The 23,726-nt window shown below is 35.6% G+C and overlaps 4 protein-coding genes across 4 annotated transcripts; 2 read left to right on the top strand and 2 right to left on the bottom strand.

Moving 5' to 3' along the window:
* The first annotated feature begins 5,548 nt into the window (after positions 1 to 5,548).
* On the top strand, positions 5,549 to 6,169 carry LOC105557560 (ankyrin repeat, PH and SEC7 domain containing protein secG-like). Its single transcript, XM_012004817.1, has one exon. The coding sequence runs from the start codon at positions 5,549 to 5,551 to the stop codon at positions 6,167 to 6,169; it is 621 nt and encodes a 206-aa protein (XP_011860207.1).
* A 7,709-nt stretch (positions 6,170 to 13,878) lies between these two features.
* LOC105557559 (uncharacterized monothiol glutaredoxin ycf64) lies at positions 13,879 to 14,435 on the bottom strand. The gene is made up of 2 exons (XM_012004816.1): positions 14,258 to 14,435; positions 13,879 to 14,174 (listed from the first exon to the last, which is right to left on the bottom strand). The coding sequence occupies exons 1-2, from the start codon at positions 14,433 to 14,435 to the stop codon at positions 13,879 to 13,881; spliced, it is 474 nt and encodes a 157-aa protein (XP_011860206.1).
* Positions 14,436 to 14,513: 78 nt separating this feature from the next.
* LOC105557558 (NADP-dependent malic enzyme 2-like) lies at positions 14,514 to 15,836 on the bottom strand. The gene has a single exon (XM_012004815.1). The coding sequence runs from the start codon at positions 15,834 to 15,836 to the stop codon at positions 14,514 to 14,516; it is 1,323 nt and encodes a 440-aa protein (XP_011860205.1).
* A 6,459-nt stretch (positions 15,837 to 22,295) lies between these two features.
* Positions 22,296 to 23,699, top strand: LOC105557557 (malonyl-CoA decarboxylase, mitochondrial-like). Its single transcript, XM_012004814.1, has one exon. The coding sequence runs from the start codon at positions 22,296 to 22,298 to the stop codon at positions 23,697 to 23,699; it is 1,404 nt and encodes a 467-aa protein (XP_011860204.1).
* The last annotated feature ends 27 nt before the right edge of the window (positions 23,700 to 23,726 follow it).

Here is a 23,726-nt window from a genome sequence, read left to right as displayed (position 1 = left end):
ACTCTATGCAAAACAAGAGCCAAGAAGATTTGATAGAGGGACTGATTTACATACTCAGTCAAATCCTCTGCCAATGTGCCATAGACCGGGAGCATTAGTAAAAGTCGTTGCAGCATAACAATACTGGTAGAGCAACTACAAAAGTGGTGAGGCATTTTACCAATATGCCCCTTCTTAGCGTGCATAGTGCATAAAGGTAAAATATGCAAGGAAAAATAGAAAGATTATTTGCAGATTGTTTTGCACATCTTGGAGAGCAAGCGTTGTATGAATCAAAGGATAAGTCATATATGGTGCAAATATTAAAACAACAGCCAGATAAATTATACGAGATTGGTGAAGGACAATTTGTAGGGGAGATGTTGATTTTGGAGGTGAGTGTCTTTGATGTATTGCAGCCAGTAGTGGGAGATACTTTTTCCATAGGTAGGTGTAGATACAGAGTACACACACCACCACTCAGAGATAACTCTGGAATGATCTGGAAAATTCAAGCATCGGGGGTGTAGATGCGTATTAACATCGAGGTGACCGGTAGTATTGAAAAGGTAATACAAAGTATAGATGCTGAAAGGAAAAAAGTGGAAAAAGCAGCGGTGAGGGCACTAAACAAAACAGCACTATGGGTAAGATCGCAAACAGTCAAACAAGTTAGCAAAGAAAAACAAATACCAAAAAAAGCAATGAGAAAAAAGTTAAGTGTGGATAAAGCAAATAGAAAGCGCTTATGGTCAGTAGTAAAGCTCAGTTCGCAGTGGATAGGAGTAGCAAAACTTGGGAGTATAAAACAGACAAAGATAGGAGCCAAAGTAGGAAGCCGTACATATGAAGGAGCATTTATAGCAACAATGAAAAATGGTCATATAGGAATATTCAGGCGAAGGTATACCACGTCTTTGCCAATAGATGAAATTAAAGTAAACACGCAAGCTCGGGAAATAATGAAAGAGTTAGTTGATAATGAAGTAGAAAGAGTATTTGAGAAGTATTTCGACCATGAACTTAATTTTATTTTAAGAGGATCATAATGTATGTTTTGGAGAGATCTACATCAGAAGATTTGTACAATGCTAAAGGAAGAAATACCAGCGATACAGACATGTGAAGTGTATCCAACGATAAGAAAAGAATTGGTAGCACCAGCGGTATTTGTAGAGCTTAGCAGCTTTGAAAAAGGACATGATCCTGGAACAGAAGAATTAGCGCTGAAAGCAAGATTTGAAGCACGAATAGTAATTGATAGCACGGTAGAAAATGCAGCGATAATAGTAAGATCATTAGCAGCAGAAGTAGCAAGAGTAGTAAATAAAAACACTTGGGGAGTGGAGAATATTGCATCTGGAGAGTTTTTATCAGCGGAGATAGACGATTTTAAGCCAGAGTTGGATGCATATTTAGTGTGGTTAGTGGAGTGGACTCATGAGCTACATACAGGTCAATCAATGTGGTCAGAAACTGGTATTATACCGCATATTATCAGTGTGGGGGAAAATGTTAGACCATAATTTTGCCATTGCAGAGCTAAATAGAAGGCTAGCGAACATTATTCGTATAGGTCTAGTTAAAGAAATAGACCATGAAAAGGCAAGAGTGCGGGTAAAAGTAGGAGAATTTTAACCAATTGGCTTCCATGGATAACAACAAGAGCAGGAGAAGATAGAAGTTGGTTTTCGCCGAATATTGATGAATAAGTGATGGTATTATCGCCATTCGGAGAGTTATCTTTGGGAGTAGTACTTGCTGGAATATATCAACAGAAATATACTGCACCAGAAAGTAAAAAAGAGGTAAGTAGTTTAACGTTTCAAGATGGGACAAAGTTATCGTACGATAAAAATAAACATCACTTAGAAGTTTTCGTAGCTGATAAAATTACTTTAAAAGTTGGAAGATCAGAAATAGAAATGACAAAAGATAGTATTAAATTAAAAGCAAGAAGAATAGACTTAAATTGATATATATGAATAAAGCAGTTATTTGCATAGGGGATCATTGTACAGGCATGCCGGTTCATGTCTGTGTGAGCGGGAGTGAAGATGTATTTGTTAATGGTAGAACTGCTTGTCGTAAGGGTGATATCTTGACAATGGGGGAAACACTAACGCAAGGATCAAACAACGTATTTGTGAACGGTATGGGAGTAACGAGAACAGGAGACTTGGTATCGTGTGGTTTTAAAGTGATAGGTGTTAGCAAAAATGTATTTGCAGAATGAGAGGCATGAATGCTAGCACGGGAAAGGAATTAGAAGGAATAGAACACTTAAAGCAATCAATTATTGATATTTTGACCACTCCGGTTGCTAGGCTCTGTGGACAAAATTTTAGAGAAGCCATACAAGAGCTCCAACAAAATTGAGAAAACCCATAAAAACCTCAGCAGTCTTGTCAAATCGAGAAAAAATGCGCCTAAAGTTCTTGATTTTTCCAAAGAAGCATTCAATCAAATGACGTTCTTTGTAGATATGCTCATCGTAATACCTTTGTACTTTTCGATTCCGTTTTGGTGGAATAACTACTATACATCCCTTGCTTTCAAGACTTGTAACAAAAGCATTACTATCGTAGCCTTTATCAGCCACTGCAGTAGAGTTATAGATATTTTCGGTTAACACTGGTGCCTGAGTAATTTCATTTCTTTGAACAGGAGTCAGAGTAAATTTAAGTGGATTTCCCAGTGCATCAACAAGCGCGTGTATTTTAGTTGTGAAACCACCTTTACTGCGTCCTAAAGCCTCTTGATCCTTGGAGTCTTTTGTATATCCAGCTGAGCATGGATGGGCTCTAACGATCGTACCGTCAATTATGACAGCTTCTAAATCTGGTTCTTGTTTTGTATATTCAAGCAATTTTTCCCAAATACCTTTTTCACACCATCTTTTAAACCGCTTATGTATACTCCTGTAATTACCGTAAATTTTTGGTAAAAGTCGCCACTGACAGCCACTTCTTGCCATATACCACACTGCTTCTATGAATATTCTTAGACGTTCTTCGTCTTTGCTATGCATTCCTTTTTCGCTTCCTATAAACTTTAAAACTTGTTTCCAATTTCCTTCTTTTATATAATATTCCATTCGGTAGTTTCTCCACTTTTATGTTCATTTGGTTAAACTACCACTTTTTTTCTTCCCTCCATTATTTTTTGTCCACAGAGCCTAGTAGAGTTATGCGCAGGGAATATGGATCGAGATTATTTGAATTAGTAGATCGACCAATAAATCGTGATTTTACACTAGAAATTTATGCAGCAGTAGCAGAAGCTCTACAAAAATGGGAAACAAGATTTAAATTAGAAAAAGTAAAAATAACAGAAGTAAAAGAAGGGAGAGTAACATTGAATTTAGAAGGTGTCTATCTTTCAGAAGGTAAGTTCATAAATATTAATGGGGTAGTTGTTTAAAAATGCAGCAGCCAAATATTATCGAACCACTGAACTTTGAAGAGATTTTTTCTCGGATGAAGGAAGAGTTAGTGAAGCGTGATGCAAGTTTTACAGCATTAGTAGAAAGTGACCCAGCGATGAAGATTTTAGAAGTGGCAGCATGGAGGGAGTTGTTACTAAGACAAAGAATAAATGAAGCAGTAAAAAGTAATTTACTTAAGTTTGCAATGGGAAATGATCTTGATAATTTAGCTGAATTTTACGGAGTGGAAAGGGAGAACGGAGAAAAGAATGAACATTTTAGAAAAAGGATCAAGGCAAGAATAGTAGGTTGGAGCACAGGAGGGAGTAAAGAGCATTATCGGTTTCAAGCACTCTCAGCAGATAGTAGAGTAAAGGATGCGCTGGTTGAATCAAAAGTGCCAGGAAGTGTAGAGATCTCGATTTTATCCACGGAGTTATCCACAAATGGCATAGCGTCTGAAGAACTACTTAATATTGTAAGAAAGCGAGTCACCAGGGATGATATAAGGGTATTAACAGATACGATAACAGTAGTTGGTTGCAATATTTATTGAAATAGATATCCACAGCAGAATTAGTATTAAAAGACCAGATATTGTTGAAACAGTGAAGAAGAGATTTATAGAAAAATTTGAAACAACGAAAAGATTGGGATGGAGTGTAACAAGGGCGTGGATTATAGCAAATCTATTTATAGAAGGCGTGGAAAACGTGGAATTAATCGAGCCAAGAGAAGATGTTGTGGTACTGGGGAACGAGTGTGCTGCCTTAAGAAGTTTAAATGTTGAGTTGAATTAATGCTAAATGCAACAAAACAGGAAAAAGCGCTGGTTGATGCAATCGATTACAAGGTAGATCCAAGCTGTGTAAAAGGATTTAAATTTAGCTTAGGGGAAAAAGTATTACCATGGATAATAGAGGAATATGGGCTAGGAGAAATCCTACATTGGGTAAAAGACAAAAGAAAGGCGATAAAAGAAGGAATAAAATTTCAGCGTTTAAGAGGAACACCTGCGTCACTGAAAATAGCATTAAAATGGGCAAATATAGAAGATATTACAATTATTGAAGAGCCACCAGGTGAACATTTCTTTGAATTACAGATAGGGATAAAAGATGTTCCGAACGACTTCTTTGTTGATGCAGTAGTAGAATTAGCAAAACTATCATTACCTGCAAGATCGAGACTAATGAGAATTTTTAACGATCACTACAATATTAGCAGGTTCATTTTAGATGAAAGTTTTTTTGGCAGTTTGTTATCAGACTACTCTGGTACAAAGATCGAAAAAGATGGCCCAGTGTTATCATTTGGAAGGGTAAATTTTTTCAGGTCTAGAGGTCCAGTTATTAGGATTATAGAAAACAATCTACGCGATCATTATGAACGAGCTTTAAGCAATGATATATATCGCCTAGATGTAGCAATACTTGGAGAAACCGAGCCTCACACAAAGAATTATAACGGTATTTATGAAAGAAGTCATCAGTGGAATAATTTAAAAACGTTATATCCGCTACCACGGAGCTTATTACCGGCAATAAAGTTTGCGAAAGCGCAGATAGTATTATCGGACAGTTGGAGTTTAGGAGAAATAAACGCATGTTTTCCAGTAAGTAGTATAGAAGAGAGGGGAAAAAGGTTTTTACTAGGAAGTGATAAGCTATCTGAACAACTGTGGAATTTAAAATACAAGCCAATTTTAGAAAGGTTTAGCGTTACTCACCACTACAAGGTAGAAGATTTTACCAACCAGAAAGTTATAAGATTTGGTTTAGCAGAACACATTTTCTACTATAAAAACGATTTAAATTCAAGGCAAAAAGATTCAATACATGAACCGGAAAATTACATTTTAATGTTGTACAGAGGTGTACTAACGTGGCACGAACATCGTCATTTAAACAGAAGTTGGAAGGAGACACAAGCTATATGTTTAATACGCTAAACACTTATATTTATATCTTCATATATTACATTAACATTCGGTAAAAATGTGTGTTTTTTGAAAAAAAGAAGTTGCTTTTCCATGCCAAAACAACTATAAATTAAGTAGGTGTAGGTAAACAAGAAAAATTTACCAAGCGCTGAAATGAGCCAAAACAGGCAATTTTATAGAGCATTTATAGTGAGGTAGTCATGATAAAGTTAAAAGAAGAAACAAAAAACGCTTTTTATAATTTATTGAAAGCAATATCAGTAAACGAGTTTCAACAAATAAATGAGAAAGACACAGATGGTTGTACAATATTGCACCGAGCAGCACAAGTGTCAGAGCCAGAAATAGTAGAGCTATTAATAAAAAAAGGAGCAAACGTTAACGAGAGAAATAATAGAAATGAAACGCCGTTGCATCTAGCAGCATTTTTAGGGCGTAGAAAAAATGTGAGAGCCCTGATAAAGAACGGAGCTGAAGTAAATGCAAGGTCTAATAACAAAGCAGTGCCACTACATTTGGCAAGTTTAGCAGGAAGAATAAGGACAATAGAAGAACTGATAAAAGCAGGAGGAGATATGAATGCAATAGATAGGTTTGAATGCAGCCCACTAAACTATGCAAAAATTTATCCGAGGGTGACAAGTTATCTAGAAAAGAAGGGAGTGAATATGAGAGATGTAGAAGTGATGAATGGAGAAGCAAACAAGGCAATAGAAGAAATAATGGAAAGGTGTAATAAAGGCCCGGAGGGAGAAGTGATGAGTTTTAAGGAAGTAGTGGAATTAATAGAAAAAGAATCCTTACTACTCGAAGAGAAATAGGAAGAAGCAAGTGGCTTTTATTTAATATACTAAATATATAGATTTATATCTTAATATAGTATGCGAAAAAAATGTGTATATTTTGTAAAAAAAAACTTGCTTTTTATGCCAAAACAGCCATAAATGAAAAAGTGGTTGGTAAATATAAAAAACTTACCAGGCGCTAAAGTAAGCCAAAATGGCGATTTTATAATGGTTTAATATTGGGGTAATTATGAGATTTAGTAAAAGAAGCAAGGAAGAATTTAATAAGTGGTGGAAAGAATTAGTAGAGAGCTCATTTGAAAATATTAATAAAAGAGACAAGAAGGAAAGAACAATATTGCATTATGCAGTAGGAATTTTAGATCCAAAAAAAGTGAGGTAAAAAAGGAGCAGATGTAGATGCAGCAGATGCCGGGACCACTGCACTTAGCAGTAACGTGTAGAAAACACAAAAGAGCTGATAAAGGCAGGAGAACGCAGTGGAACGTAGTAGCAAATTTGCCGCATTACACCTGGCATGCATGGTGAGTGAGGTAAAAATAGTAGAAGAACTAGTAAAAGCCGGAGCAAATGTAGAGCAAAAGGATAAAAACAGCAGTGTATTATGCGAGAAGAGATAAAAGAAATGTTAGAGAACGTAAAAATCGCAAATAAACAGAGGGAATTTATAGAAAAAATAAGGCGGCAGCAGGTGTAAAAGAAGAGCTTGTGAAAATCTAGAAGGGCTGTGGCTAAGAAAGAGGTGATTATGGGAAAAAAGGAGCTTGATGATTTGGGAGAGTGCTTAATTGATGAAAGATAGCGTATGTGTTTCTAAAATTTTGCATAAAAGTAAAACAAAACGAAGGTTAACGGTTGCGTCTTTTTCGTAAGAGTAGCTGATAAATGGATTTATGGAAAAAGGGAGTGCCTGAAGTACGAAGACATTTACAGGAGAGAAACTATGCGGAAAAGAACGTTAATTGTTAACTGCCATTATGAGCCTGATGAGTTAGCAGATAAACATTTATCAGAAGCTTACGAGCAGTTACTAAAGTATTCAGTAAAAAGAAACAACGAAAAGGAGGTAGAAAAAGATGATAACGGTGGCCTTGTATGCAAGAGTTTCATCAGACCGACAAGTGCGGGATCATACAATAGAGAGCCAAATTGCAGAGCTTAAGCGTAGAATTGCTGTAGATGGATATGAGTTATTGGAAGAATATGTATTCACTGACGATGGTCGTAGAGGGTCAAATTTAGAGCGTGAAGGTTTAAAGAATTTACGTGATAAAGTAGGAGAAGGAAAAATTAATAAGATTTATATCTATTCACTAGATCGGTTGTCACGTGATCCTGTAGATCAAAGAGATGTAATAGATGAATTTAAGAGAGCAAGAGTAGAAATAATCTTTTCAAATCATAAGGTTGATGATACACCAGAGTCCGATTTAATGACAGATGTGCAAGGAGCAGTAGGAAGGTTTGAACTGAGACAAATCTTGATACGAAGTATGAGGGGAAAACTGCATGCAGCAAGAGAAGGTTGTGTGAGTGTGATAAGCAATGCACCTTATGGTTATCGATATATAAGAAAGCATGTAAAAGGAGGAGAAAACAAATTTGAAATAAATGAAGAGGAAGCAAAAGTAGTGAGAGAGGTGTTCATGTGGATTGGAGAGGAAAGGGTAAGTATTAGAGAAGCGGTAAAGAGACTAAGAGAAGCTTCTGTTAGAACACAAACAGGGAAAGAGGTGTGGCATTCAAGCACCATCCATAAGATGTTAAAAAATCCAGCATACAAGGGGCAAGCAGCATATGGTAAAACAAAGGCGGGTCCAGTAATGCTAGAAGTCAAAGCAAAAAAAAGTAACAGCCGGCGAACTCACTCTATTTACAGTACAGATGAAGAGAATTGGATTCATATACCGGTGCCGAGAATAGTTGACGAGGATTTATTTAATGTAGTACAAGAACAATTGATTGAGAATAAACAGAGAGCAAGAGTGCAGCAAAGAAAAGAGACATATCTATTGCAAAAGCTAGTTGTGTGTAAGTGTTGTGGACGTGCTTACTGCGGAAGACGAAATTACGGCAAAGAAAAAAAGATTGTGAGTACTTATTACACTTGCCTGGGTACAAGAAATTTTTACGGTAATAAGGTATGCACTAACAGATCTATTCGTGGAGAAGTGTTGGAAACAGTTGTGTGGGAAGAAGTAAAAAGTGTATTAAAAAATCCAGATAGGATGGTGAAGGAGTACCAATGTAGAATTTCAGAACATAAGAATGAATTATTAGATGAAAGGTTTGCAAGACGTGAGAGTCAATTAAAACAAAGTATTAAAGAACTTATAAATGATTATTATATTCAAGAGAATATAAGTGAGGAAAAATATATAAGCAAGGAAGAATTTAAGCAGGCAATAAAAAAAATGAAGGAACGTTTAAAAGAGATTGAAGGAGAGAAAAAAAAGGTGATTGATCAAAAGGAACTACGGCAGAAAATGAATCTTATTACAAATAGCATAAAGGGCTTTTATTCTAGTGTTAAATAGGAATTGGAACACCTAGATTGGCAAGCTAAACGTAGTCTTATTAGGACATTAGTAAAAGAAGTTAACATTGATCTTGATAAAGTAGATGTAGTATTTAAGATCAAAGAACTTGAAAACCCCGCCCAGAATGGACAAAATCAAAAGATGGCACATTGTCTAAGGGGTCTGGGCACTGGGATGACAAGAAGAGGGCACTGGGATGATATTAGAACCGTCTCAAACTACAATGTTTCCACAAAGTATATAATTAACATCCACACCTTTAGTTAGATTCCACTCACGCTTTATTACGTTGTACTCCATGCCAGCCATGTTTTGCAGCGTTACATTATTTTCTCTTAAGTGATTTGCAATTTCTGACGGCTTGAGAAATTTATTCCAGTTATGCGTACCTTTTGGCAGCCAATTTAATATGTACTCTGCACCAATTATTGCAAGGCAGAAGGATTTGATAGTTCTATTTATTGTGGATATAAAGATTAACCCCTCCGGTTTTAGCAGCTCTATTGCTTTCTTCATGAAAAGCTCTAAATTATCCACATGTTCAACTACTTCCATCAACAGAACCACGTCGTACTTCTTGTCATTGCTTAGCTCTTCAATGCTGGTGTGCATGTATTCTATATTTAACCCTACTTTTTTCGCATGTGAATGCGCTACGTTGATGTTTTCTTCACATACATCTATTCCCATAACGTTAATGCCAACGCGTGCCATTGACTCTGACAAAATGCCACCACCGCATCCAACATCAAGCAATGATAATTCTTTTAAATCGCATTTTTTTAACTCTTTTATTTTCTCAATAATGTAAGATACTCTAATAGGATTCATCATGTGCAATGGTTTGAATTTGCCGTTCTCATCCCACCACTGGCCTGCCATTTTAGCGAATTTTGATATTTCATCTTCGTTATAAGTTTTTGTTTTTTTTTTCTTAGAGGTTATATTGCTGAGTTTATTAAGGCGTTTTTTGTGTCTGCTTTCTTTTGAAAATTCTGTTTCGAGGAATTGTTTGACTATGTCTTTTGCTAATCCACTCGCAGTAAATCCTGCACCAAGACACAGTACATTTGCGTTGCCATGCTCGCGAGCTAATTTTGCGATCTCAACACTATTACATAAAGCAGCGTAGATTCCTTCAAAACGATTTGCCACAGTACTCATGCCTAAACCTGTACCACAAATTAATATCCCATAATTTGCTTTTTTGCTTGTTATATCTTCTACAACTTTAACAGCGTAATCTGGGTAATCTACACACTTTTGCTTAGCAGTGCAGCCTTGATCTACCGCTGTGTAACCCAGGGTTTCCAGGTAGGATTTTATTTCTGATTTTAATTCATAACCAGCATGATCTGAGGCAATTGATATTATATCTGACATATAAATAATTAATTTTATACTAATTAAATGATATAATTAAAGCAGATAAGATTTAATAAATTGAATAGATTACAGTGTCAAGTACACAACTGTACGAACGTTGCGATTTGAGTCCACCAAGGAAGGGTGTCATCCCAGTGCCCAGACACTGGCAATCTCGTCAAAGACGTTCATTTTAGCATAAAAGAGCTACTTTTATGCTCACCAGCTCAGTGTCCAATCAAAATTCCTGGATGCCAGTGTCAGCTACTTGCATGACACCTTATGGAGCTATAGTTCCTCTTCATTCTCAAATGCCCTTCTTTTGTCATCTAAGTAGCTATCCAAGGAAACCATTTACTGTACCTACTTTAAATCAACCTTCTTTAATTATATTCATGATTCTTGAGTAATTTATTTTGGGTTCTTTGTCAAGCTGTCCTGATTTTTTGCGAGCCTTGAAATAAATTTCGAGTCAGCTGTGTATAAATTCTGTATAATTTTTATCCTACTACTAATTTAACAAGATGGATCATATAGATATTATAAAATCAAAATTATTATTATCTGACATAGTAGGTAAAAAAGTCAGGCTAATAAAAAGAGGAGATAGTTTTGTTGGGCTCTGTCCATTTCATAACGAAAAAACCCCATCTTTTTCGGTGAGCAATACTAAGGGGTTATATTACTGTTTTGGTTGTTCAGCTAGTGGTGATGCATTTGAATTTATTTCACAAACTGAAGGATTAAGCTTTAAAGAAGCATTGGAAAGATTAGCATCGGTTACAGGTGTTGAACTGCCCAAAAGTCTTAGTATTACAAAAGAGGACAATAAACTATTTTTAGCGCTTGATTTAGCTGCAAATTGGTTTGCACAAAAAAATCAGGGCGTTATAGATTATTTAAAGCAGCGTAAGATTTTACCTGAAATCATAGATAAATTTAAGATAGGTTATGCATCAAACTCTGGTTTGAAAGAGTATTTAAACTCTTCAGGTATTGAAGACAAAATTTTAATTGATATTGGATTAGTAAACAAAAATTTTCATGATTATTTTTATGACCGGCTAATGTTTCCTATACAGAGCATTACAGGAAAGGTTATTGGTTTTGGCGGACGTGCGCTGAGTTCTGAGCAACAGCCAAAATATTTAAATAGCCCAGAGAGTCAGCTCTTCAAGAAGAGGGAGAATTTATACGGATTAAACTTTGCTTTAAGCGAAATACGTAAAAAACAGCACATATTTGTTGTTGAAGGATATATGGACACTATAGCGCTACATCAAGCGGGAATTAGTAATGCAGTTGCTCCACTTGGTACCGCAATTTCTGCAGAACAGATAAAAAATCTATGGAGATTTGCTAAAGAAATCTCCATCTGTATGGATGGAGATAGTGCTGGACGTCATGCTGCTACCCGAGTTGCAGAACTTGCTCTGCCAATATTAGAGCCTGGATATACGTTAAAGTTTGTGACTTTGCCGAGTAATAAAGATCCATACGATATATGTAACGAACTGGCATACAAGAAAGAAGACGTGTTGACTGCTCTTGACCATTCAACAAAACTGCATTCTGAATATTTATGGCATCACATAGTCAGTAATAGTCTGCAAAGCTACGAAAAACTTGCTCCAGAAAAATATTCAATTCTTGAGCACAGGTTCATGGAATATGTAAATACTATTAGCAACAGCAGTATTAGACGGTATTATAGAGATTATTTTTACAATAAGGCTAGTGAACTAAGAAGTAGCTTCAAAAAACAGATTTTTAATAGTAAAATTAGAGCAACAAAAGGTGAGTATCTTCATAACAAATCTCCAGAGCTAATTGAAGCGGAGCAAAATCAGGCCATAATTTTGCGTATAGCCGTAGAATTTCCTGAAATCTTGAACCGTCCTATATTTTTTGAGCAATTTTCTCATTTTGAATTTACTAATGAGATGAAAAGATTACAACAGCGTGTAATTGATGTAATAAGTAACAAAAGCAAACTTGGTAAAGAGGCTTTGTTACAAGAATTGAAACAGTTTGACGTTATAAAGTATGTATTTGAAAAAACTAGTGTACTAAATAGCCAACTGAACGAGAGAAAATCTGCAGAAATTGTGTGGAATAATATAGTGTTACTAAAAGAATTAAATGCATTACGAAAAGAAAGAACCGAAGCGAGGCTGAGCGGTAATCTTGACTTAGAAGAAAGGTTGATAGAACAAATAGAGCAAATAGAAAGTAATATACAAGAAATGCAAATGGAATTTATTGAAAAGTAGAGCTGTTATAAAAAAATTCATGCCAAATCCCAATAAATATAGAGTTTCAATGAACATAGACCAGGCTGATAAGTTTATAAAGGACACTTTACAAATTGAAATTGATAGTGTTGAACAATTGAGTACCCGTTTAATGGAGCGTTAAAACTCTATTTAAATATATACTAATATACTGAGTTTTGTTACAATATTCTTATTTCCATAATATCATTTGATGGAAATTTTCAGTCTCATGCACAACTTTATTTGCAATTTTACATTTTTGTTCGATTAAAAATTGCATTTTTGCAATAAAAAACTTACTTATTGTAGGAAAATCTTGTGTTTGTTCTCATATAAAATTATTTATGGAGTGACAATGGTGCATGTATTATACTTGCATTTCTGATTCGAAGATTTATGCAGTTGTTTCTAACAAAATTAGTTAACAAATTCTATTGTTTAAAGATGAGAAATAAAGTAATCATCATTTCCAGTATTGCTTTTATTCTACTGTTTTTTAGCAGCAGTGCATTTTTAAAAAAAGATCAGGCGGTTCATGGTGATAATGCAACTAGTAGCTTTTCAGTAAAAACTCAAGAATGTGTACCGCAAAACCGCACTATATATTTAAATTTTTCTGGTACGGTAAATCCCTTACATAGAGCTAGCCTTGTCTCAAAAATAAGTGGTAAGATTATTGCTATTTATTTACCTGATGGTGAAAAGGTAAAAAGAGATGATGTAGTGTTAAAGATAGAAGATTATGACAGGATTGAGCAAGCTCAGAAAGCCAAAGCTTTATTAAAGCAGCGTGAAATTGAGTATGATTCCTCTCACAAACTGAATAAAAAAGGCTATGGAGCACAAATACAAGTAGAAGCAGCTTTTATTGCGTTACAAAGTGCAAAAGCTGACCTAAAAAGGCTAGAATTGGATTTAGAAAATACTGCAGTCACATCTCCTATAGATGGTTATATTGATAAAATCAATGCAAACGAAGGGGATTTTGTTAATGCTGGGTAAAAAATAGCTGACGTGGTTAATTTCGATCAAATTCTTGTAGTGTTATACATTTCGGAAAATGAAGTAAATAAAATAGAGCTAGGCAGCACAGCTCAAATTAATTTGCTGGACGGAAAAGAATTGGCAGGTGAAGTAAGTTTTATTAGTAAAATTGCTAAGCCTAAAACTGGGTCTTATAGGGTAGAAGTGAAGGTAACTAATAATAAAGTGATATCCTTGCAGGGACTAACTGCCAACGTAAGGCTACCTTCAGGCGAAAGATTTACATATAAAGTTCCTTCTTCAGCCCTGAGCTTAAGTGACGAGGGTGCTCTTGGAATAAAGATTGTTGACGACAATAATTATGTAATATTTGTACCAATAGAAATTGTTGATCATGAGAGCGATGGGGTTTGGATAGTAGCAAATAACGAAGGTAAACCCATAAAGTTAATAGTATTGGGCCACCTATTTGTTAAGCCTGGTGATAAGGTTTAAGACATAAGATCCTTTTTCATAGTATACTACGTTATCCAGCGTCTGGGCACTGGTTTCTTGGTACTTATTCCGCAATAATTTTCTTTTCCTTCAATAAATTTTGCAGTTCGCCTTTTTCGTACATCTTGCGAGTGATGTCGCAACCACCGATAAACTCTTCCTTTATATATAATTGTGGAATTGTTGGCCAATCAGAAAACTTTTTTATAGATTCACGTATTTCATCATTCTCCAACACGTTAATATACTTAAACTTCACGTTCAATTTTTTTAGGATTGACACGACGAGTCCAGAGAATCCGCATTGAGGAAAATCAGAAGTGCCTTTCATGTACAACACCACATCATTTTCCGCTATATCTTTTTTTATTTGTTCAAAACTGCTCATAAATTTACCTTATTTTAAGTATTAGTTTCCAGTTGCAAGGCGTGTATAGACTGACCTTCCAGAGCTTTATATACCATTTTATGCTGTTCTATTTTTGTCTTTCCAAGAAAGCGCTTGGAGGTTATTTTTAAATGATAATGATCATCATCTCCAGCAAGGTCATGAACTTTTATATCAGCGTCGGGGAACGATTGTTTGATGATCCTTTCTAATTCGTGAATTGCAATAGTCATTGATTTGCTTTAAATTACAATACTTTCATTATAAATCTAAAACGACTGGGTGCAATTGAATTATTGATTATATGGTTACTAATATTGTGGAGACAGTAGATTCAGCGTGTTAAGTGCACTAGCAAGGCGAGATTTCAATTGATTTTCATATTTACTCCAATCTTGTATTGCCTTTCTTGCAATACCTGAATCAACTGCGGCTTTTGCAACAGCAGGAGATACTATAGAAATTAATCTTGGGTCAAATGGAGTAGGTATTATATATTCACGTCCATAGCTCATTTTACGACCGCCATAGGCTGCAGATATCTCGTCAGACACTGGCTCATGGGCAAGCCTTGCTATTGCATCTGCAGCTGCAATTTTCATCTCATCATTTATTGTTGTTGCATGTACATCAAGCGCTCCTCTGAATATATAAGGAAATCCCATTACGTTGTTGACTTGATTGTTGTAATCTGACCTGCCAGTTGCGATTATTGCATCTGGCCTCACAGATTTTGCAAACTCAGGCCTTACTTCTGGATCGGGGTTGGCGAGAGCGAAAATAATCGGGTCTTTGCCCATACTCTTTAACATCTCTTCATTTAATACATCTTTTGCAGATAATCCGATGAATACATCAGCGCCTTTTATTGTATCAAGTAGAGAACGTTCGGAAGTATCAATTGCATATTTTTCCTTCCACTCATTTATGTCCTCGTTTCTACCTTTGTATATTACTCCTTGCTTATCACACAGCACTATATTTTTAGCGCCCATGGACTTTAGTATTTCTAAACATGCAATACCGGCTGCTCCAGCACCATTCATAATGATCTTAACGTCCTCTAATTTCTTTCCGACAATATCAAGAGCATTTTCTATACCAGCTGCAACAACCACTGCAGTTCCATGCTGGTCATCATGGAACACTGGAATATCCATCAGTTCATTCAGACGTTTCTCTATTATAAAACAATCGGGAGATCTTATATCCTCTAAATTTATCCCCCCCCAACTTGGCCCAAGGTACCTTACTGCATTGATAAAATCTTCTATATTTTCTGTACCAACTTCTATATCAATTGCATCAATATCAGCAAAACGCTTAAATAAAACAGCTTTGCCTTCCATGACAGGTTTTGCAGCAAGAGGGCCGATATTACCAAGCCCAAGCACTGCAGTGCCATTTGAAATGACAGCAACACAGTTGCTTTTTGTCGTATAATCATAAACAACCTCAGGATTTTTAGCTATTTCAAGGCACGGAGCTGCAACGCCAGGAGAATAAGCAAGTGACAAATCATACTGGGTAGATAAAGGTTTTGTTGGCATGATTGAAATTTTACCAGGGTTACCACCTCTACTGTGATACTTAAGTGCCTCTTGTTTTGTGGTATTACCTAAATCATCGTTCATTCTTATATTTTAAGCTTGTAATTTTTAAGTATATGGAGTTTTTATAAATGTTCAATTGTAAACTATTAGCTTGTGAACTCTGTTGTACTTCTGTATAAGTTTACCTATTACGTAAGATGACATTACATGCTTAAGAAAAACGTGCCTAATTTGCTTACAATTTCTCGTGCACTTGCAATACCAGCAATAATATTAAGTTTTTATATAGAAAATAAATATGCAGGCCTGATAACAATATCAATCTTTGTGTTTGCGTGCATTACGGATTTTTTTGATGGTTACTTGGCGCGTACGTGGAAAGTCCAATCAAAGTTTGGCAAGCTATTTGATCCAATTGCTGATAAATTAATAGTGGTTTCAACGATAATTATGCTAGTTTATAAGCAGAAGATAAATGATTTTACAATAGTACCATCGATTATCATTATCTGTAGGGAAATATTAGTTCCGGGTTTACGGGAGTTCCTTATAGCTATAAATGTTAGTCTACCTGTAAGCAAAGCTGGAAAAATTAAAACATTTCTACAGATGATTGCTGTAGTAGCGCTAATAATGAACGATTATGATATGATTCAATATATAGGTGTGATTTGTTTATGGGTTGCAGCTATTATAACTATGTGGTCAGGCTATAATTATGTTCTAGCCGGCATCAAACAGATTGACTGAATTTCTTGAGAAACAGTTAATATATAAAAGTGGTTAATACTTTCATAATATTGACTGAATAGTTAAAATCCTGTATAATGTATTAGTTCATAAATCAATAGGGTTTATATGACATATGAAGTGGGTAATAGCAAATTCTACGTAAAGAATCCTATGACAAATGATCCTGTAAAACCAAGTGTTTATGAAGAGAACCCTAAGAAAGAGTTTAAGGAAAGGCTAGAACAAGAGTCATTAACACTAAAAGAAGAAGCGGAAAAAAAGAAGAAACTCGAACAGGAGTTATTAATGCTAAAAGTAGGAGAAGCAGAAAAAAAGAAGAAGCTAGAACAAGAGCTATTAACACTAAAAAAAAGAGAGCTACATAGAAAATATGTATCATTGGCGACAATGATGCCATTTACATTGTTAATGGCAATTGAACTGGAAAAAACATGTAGCGATCAGGTATTACTCAGCCTTATAAGCAGCGCATTAGGTCATACTATATTACCCTTTACAACTTTATATCTTATTTGCACGCTATATTTAATTTATAATAATAGAAAAATAGCACAAAAAGAACGAGAATTGGAGAATATTGAAAATGGGGAAATAATAGAAAAAGAAAGGGGAGACATTCCTTATACAGTTGATGATTACTTTAACTATGCTGATGCTGCTTTAGTTACATTAGTTATTGTGGCTAGCATAGTAAGTCAAGCGTTAGAGCAAGGAATAATAGGAGATGTAGCTTTTTCAATTTCTAGGCTATTTTTCTTTGTAGCAAGCGCTACTTTTTGCTATCGTGAGTACAAAAAAAGTAAAAATTCTGAAGTAGAAAAAGAGCAAGGCTTTGATGAGAAATCTGAAAAAAAGACAAGCAATATGTCTGCAGCTAAGTTAATGCTTGCTGGTTCTTCTATATTATTAATAAGAAGGATAATGTTAATAGCACTATCATCATCTTTACATCCTGCTGTTGGGCCTACTTTAGGCTTGGTAGGTATGATCTTTTTAATAGCAGGAAGTGTACTGATTGCACGTTCTTATAGTAAGAAGCTAGCAAATATAGAAGTGAGCGGAAAAGGTGTTTCAATAGGTGCTGATGTGGGTAATATAGGAGATGGCGGTTCAAACACAGAAGGGCCGGCTATTGCCTAGTAGAAATTTATTTATTTAAGTAATATTTAGGTCTATACTTTATTTTGATCGAAAAAAATCTTATGTATAAGACTTTAATCACGTGCTTTATTTTTCTAATTTGCTCCTTTACACAATCGTATGCGAATGATCTTGAAAAAACTGAAACTGAACTATATGAAGAAGCAGTTGAACTTTTTGACCAGAAAAAATATAAACAAGCTATTAGGGCATTTCAAAAGATAGAGGATTTGTACCCTTTCTCTTATTGGGCAAGGAAAGCAAAATTATTATCTGGGGTTTCTCACTATAATATGGGTAACTATAGAAGTGCTGCAAGTGATATGGATGATTATATATATGTTTATTCAAATGGTGAAGATTTACCATATGTATACTACTTAAGAGTATTATCTTATTACATGCAAGTTAATAAAGTGCAACTTGGACAGCAAACTGCATATAAAACTTTAGAGCTAGCCACTGAGTACATTAATCTCTTTCCAGGCAGCGAATATGTAGACGAGATGAAGGAAAAAGCAAATCTGATCGCAGAGCATATATCAACAAAAGAGTACTCTATCGGTAAATTTTACCTGAGGCGTGGTGAATATTTAGCAGCAATTAAGCGTTTCCAGAATATGGCAGGCTATAAAGATTCTAAATATTTTTCTAAGTCTATTAACTATTTAGTAGCAGCCCATTCAGCTCTTGGCCTTGACTTAGAAGCTGAGCAGTATGAAAGTATGTTATTAGCAGAAAATCTGCAAGATGCCAAGCCAGAGGCTTGAAAATTTGCTTTAGCTTTTTCTATGCTTTGATATATAATTAGGTTTTTGACTATTTGAATATGGCTGGTCATTCACAATTTTCAAATATAAAACATCGGAAAGGCGCTCAGGATGCAAAGCGCTCTCAAAAATTTACGAAGCTGATTAGAGAAATAACAGTTGCTGCAAAGCAAGGGCTGCCCGATCCCGAACTCAACCCGCGCCTTCGCTCTGCTATATTTGCTGCACGCAAGGAAAATCTACCAAAAGATAAAATGGAAACAGCAATAAAAAATGCAACCGGTAACGTTGCTGGAGAAAATTATGAGGAAATCCAGTATGAAGGTCATGGCCCTTCTGGCACTGCACTCATTGTCCATGCCTTGACTAATAACCGCAACCGTACTGCTTCTGAGGTGCGTTATATATTTTCTCGCAAGGGTGGAAACTTGGGAGAAACAGGAAGTGTTAGTTACCTTTTCGATCATGTAGGCTTAATCGTCTATAAAGCAGAGGGTGTGAATTTTGATGATTTATTTAATTATGGGATCGAGTTAGAAGTATTGAATGTTGAGGAAAATGACAAAGAAGGATTACACGTTATAACTTGTGAAATAAAAGATTTTGGTAAAGTACGCGATGCCTTTTATGCAAAATTCGGAGAACCAGAACTTGCTCGTCTTTCGTGGCAACCAAAGGATCTAGTTGAAATTAGCGATAAAGAGTTGATCGATAAATTATTCACATTGGTTGAAGAATTAGAAGATAATGATGATGTACAGTATGTTGAAGGTAATTTTACTTTTGTTGATGCTGTTTAAATGATGAAGCTGATTATATTTATACTGCTCTTTATCTTACCGTTATATACCGCTGAAACATCAACAGATCTTGCAGTGCTGTTCCAGCATGGGATCAGGAAAAAAGAGCCAGTGTCAAACAAACAACTGTACGAACATTGTGATATAAAGGTAATTTCCACCAAGAAAGATGTCATCCCAGTGCTTGACTACTTGGATCCAGAAAATTCAATTACAAATGGACACACCAAGCGATTGTATAATAAAAACTGGTCAAGCGCTGGAATGACAGGAGAGGATTTTGAGGTGACAGAAAGTAACCATGATAGAAGATTATTATTCATATCCAGTACCATAAAATCTTCCTTTTTTGCCACGGGAATTGAGCAAGGGTTGACGCCAAATACAGTGGTAAAATTGATCAACATATATAAAGATTTTGGTGTTGATTTTAAAAAAGACATTGTGCCGAAGAGTAAATTGGAGGTTCTTTTTGAGAGATCGCTCGGTAATCAGAAGACTGAAGAAAAAATTTTATATGCTTCACTGACAATAAACAAGAAAGCTATTAGTTTATATCATTATAAATCGCAAGATGGCAAAGAAAGGTATTTTAATAATGAAGGAATAAGCTTAAAAAATGGCGAAATTTTTGCAAATCCTTTAAATGGAGATTATCGCATATCCTCAAAATTTGGCAATAGAAAGCATCCTGTTCGCGGTAAAATTGCTTTTCACAAAGGAGTGGATTATGCAGCTAAGCTTGGCACTCCCATATACGCTGCTGCAGAGGGTGTGGTAGAATATATAGGAAAGAATGGTGGCTATGGAAATTACATCAAAATAAAACACAAAAATGAATATTCAACCTGTTATGCGCATATAAGTAGATTTAGTGGTGATATAAAGTTAGGCTCTAAAGTAAAGCAGGGGCAGGTCATCGCCTATGTTGGTAGCACTGGTGTTGCAACAGGACCCCATTTACATTACGAAGTTATATATAACGGCAAACACATCGATCCGCTTACGATAGCGCATAAAACTGAAGTAAAATTGCCTGATCATGAATTAAGAGAGTTTAAACTATTTGTAAATAAGATAAATAAAACGATCAACAGAGAGGGTTCAAGTGAAAAAGAAGTTTAAAGACAATATGGATAAGAATACGATAAACGATAGAAATTTAAGTCAACTCCGGTTTTTTCCTGTACTAATAGCGCTAGGATTAATTTTATTGCTGCTTTTTTTGGCATATGACAGCACAATTGCGCTTGGAGTTGCTGCTGTTTCAATTTTGACTTTTCTTCAAGGATTTTTTATTAATGACCCTAACGAAGCAAGAGTGATAGAGTTTTTTGGTCATTATATTGGAACTTATTTTAAGTCTGGAATATGTATAACGCTTCCCTTTTCAAGCAAATATATAGTTTCCCTAAAATTTCAGAATATTAACACAGAAAAAATAAAAGTGAATGATGCAAATGGAAGTCCAATAGAGATTTCTGCAGTAATTGTTTGGAGAGTAAACAGCCCTGCAAAGGCGTATTATAATGTTAACAACTATCACGAATTTGTTTTTGTACAAAGTGACTCAGTAATAAGAGAATTAGCAAGCAATTATCCGTATGATAGCGAAAGCGATGAGGAATCTTTACGTAAAAATTCTGATAGAATTTCAGATGAATTGCGGTCAATGTTACAACAAAGATTAGATATTGCAGGAATTGAGATTACAGAAGCAAGAATATCGCATTTGGCGTATTCGTCCGAGATTGCACAAGCAATGTTAAGGCGTCAACAAGCACATGCTATCACTTCGGCAAGAAGGCATATAGTGCAAAATGCAATAGGAATTGTCGAGGAAGTAATAGCTCATTTTGAAAAAAACAAAAGCTTACAATTAGATGGCAAGCAAAAGGTTCAATTGATAAATAATTTGTTGGTTGCCCTAATCTCTGAGCAAGATGCACAACCGACGATTAGTTTGGATAATAATTAGTATAGAGACCTTAAGTATACTTTTAATTCTTTTTGGTTGATAGGCCAAACTATGCTACTATTATAATTTAGCAAAGAAATTTAAGATTATCAACATTTTAAGCTTGATATAGCTAATGCAAGTCAGGTTTCCCTCGTCATATCGCCGCGGTATCTCTTAGCCGCTAACACGTAGCGGGATGACGAGGTTATCGTCATACCACCGCGAACCGTCATACCGCGATTCATTCGCGGTATCTCTAGATCCCGCTAACACGTAGCGGGATGACGAATTGCTTAACCGTCATACCGCCGCAGACCGTCATACCGCCGCGGTATCTCTTAGCCGCTAACACATAGCGGAATGACGAAGTTATCGTCATGCCACCGCGAACCGTCATACCGCCGCGGCGCTAACAAGAGATCCCGCTAACACGTAGCGGGATGACGATTTATCAGCAATCTACGTCATACCGCGATTCATTCGCGGTATCTCCTAGCATAGATCCCGCTAACAAGCAGCGGGATGACGGTTGTCGTTTAGCTATAAATGTTTAAGAAATTTACCAAACGAAAAAAAAGGCAAAAGAAGCCCCGTGGTGCGAGTTTTGACTCTATATTACTGTAAGTGGCGCTGTAATAATGTGCTAACGCTTAAAATAAGCGCGATTTGGCTGAATGTAGAAAAAATAAAAAAGACATGCAGCCGCTATAATTTTATGTAATCCGCCAATAAATGCCCTGAGTTTTTTACTGAATTTTGTCATTGAGCCTGCAGGTCAAAAACAAGTTTTGAGTCATAAATACCCTTATTGTTATAATAAGGGGGCTGGCGGAGTTTGTCAAGTAAGTTTTTTTGTTTCTACTGAATGACAGTTGTGGCTTGGGAGGTAGTGCAAGAAGTCTATTGTATTACTGAATTATTAATAATTCAGTAATAGTGCCTGCTATGTAGCTAAAATTTTCCTTTAACTTAAGCTATATGTAGCTAAAATAACTTGGGTTTACCGACGATTTGACAAACGACAAATTCGTTATCACGCTGCTTGTTAGCGGGATACCGCGGCGGTATGACGTAGGGAAACCTGACTTGCATTAGCCATGTATAATAAAGGAAATCTATGACAAAAGAATCATTGGTAAAAACTGATATAGTGAAAGTTGAGGACAAAAAAGCGGTAAGAAGCTTTTTTAAAATACTAGGTGAAGTGGCAGATGCTGTAAGATCGTGGATTGGTAACATCGGTCCTGATTTAAGCAACAGTCGCGATATCGATAGTTTAGTCTTGAAGATGAACGAGTGCTTAAATCCAAAGGGAGGAGAGGTCTCAGCGCGTAAGAACGCTGTATCTCTTGGTAACCTGTACTTGAGCTTATCAGAGAAAGGTAAAATAAAATTTCTACAAACCCTGGCAGGAAAATTTAATCCGAATAAAGCGGAAATAGATGAGAAAATTAGAGAGTATAAGAAAAACCAAGATCCCGAGTTAAACTATAAATTTGAGCAGGATTTAATAAAAATTCTTGAATCACCACGTTCTAAAATATTAAAGCAATTTATTTCTTTACCAGAAGGCCTCAAGTTTATTGTTGATATGCGTTCTGATGTGCTTAAGCTAAAGAACCAATATAGAAGCTTGAATCCACTAGAGAACGAATTGAAAAATATACTCTATACTTGGGTTGATGTTGATCTACTCGATCTTCGTCAAATCACCTGGGATTCACCTGCATCATTGCTAGAAAAACTTATAAAATATGAAGCTGTGCATAAAATTTCCTCTTGGGATGACTTAAAAAACAGACTAGATTCTGATCGTCTCTGTTTTGCTTTCTTTCATTACAAAATACCAAACGAACCTCTAATTTTTGTAGAGGTTGCATTGGTGAATAAGATTGTAGATAGCATTCAACACCTTTTAGATGAATCAGTACCTTCAAGTGATCCAAGTAGTGCAAGCACTGCTATATTCTACTCAATATCAAATACTCAAGCAGGGTTATCTGGAATCAGCCTTGGTAATTTTTTGATCAAAAGGGTTGTAGAAAAGCTATCACAGGAGTTTAAAAGTATAAAAACATACGCGACTCTTTCTCCAATACCTGGCTTTACTAAATGGCTAAAAAACAATCTAAACCAAGATGTCACTTTATTGGGCAAACTAAATATAAAACAATCTAGTGCAGAAATTTTGGAAAGTGCAGAGCAATTAAAAACTAATGTTGAATGTACAAATGAAACTAAACAATGCATGCTTAAACTATGTGCATATTATTTACTAAAAGTGAATAATAGTAATGGAAATGCTTATGACCCGGTGGCACATTTCCATTTAAGCAATGGTGCATCGATAAAACAATTAAACCGGATGGCGGATACCTCTGAAAAGGGTATTAGTCAGTCGGCTGGAATGATGGTAAATTATCTGTATGAGTTGCCTAAAATAGATAATAATCATGAAAACTATATGGTTAATAAGGTTATTTCCTGTTCGAAAAAAGTGTCGTCTATATTGAAGGAGTAAATAGTCTCTTAATAAATAATTGCCCTC

Source organism: Vollenhovia emeryi, unplaced genomic scaffold (genome assembly GCF_000949405.1).
Source record: "Vollenhovia emeryi isolate VEMERY1.0 unplaced genomic scaffold, V.emery_V1.0 DF939457.1, whole genome shotgun sequence".
NCBI lineage: Eukaryota > Metazoa > Arthropoda > Insecta > Hymenoptera > Formicidae > Vollenhovia > Vollenhovia emeryi.
Note: the sequence above shows the minus strand (reverse complement) of the source record. Positions and strands in the feature narration are given on the sequence as shown.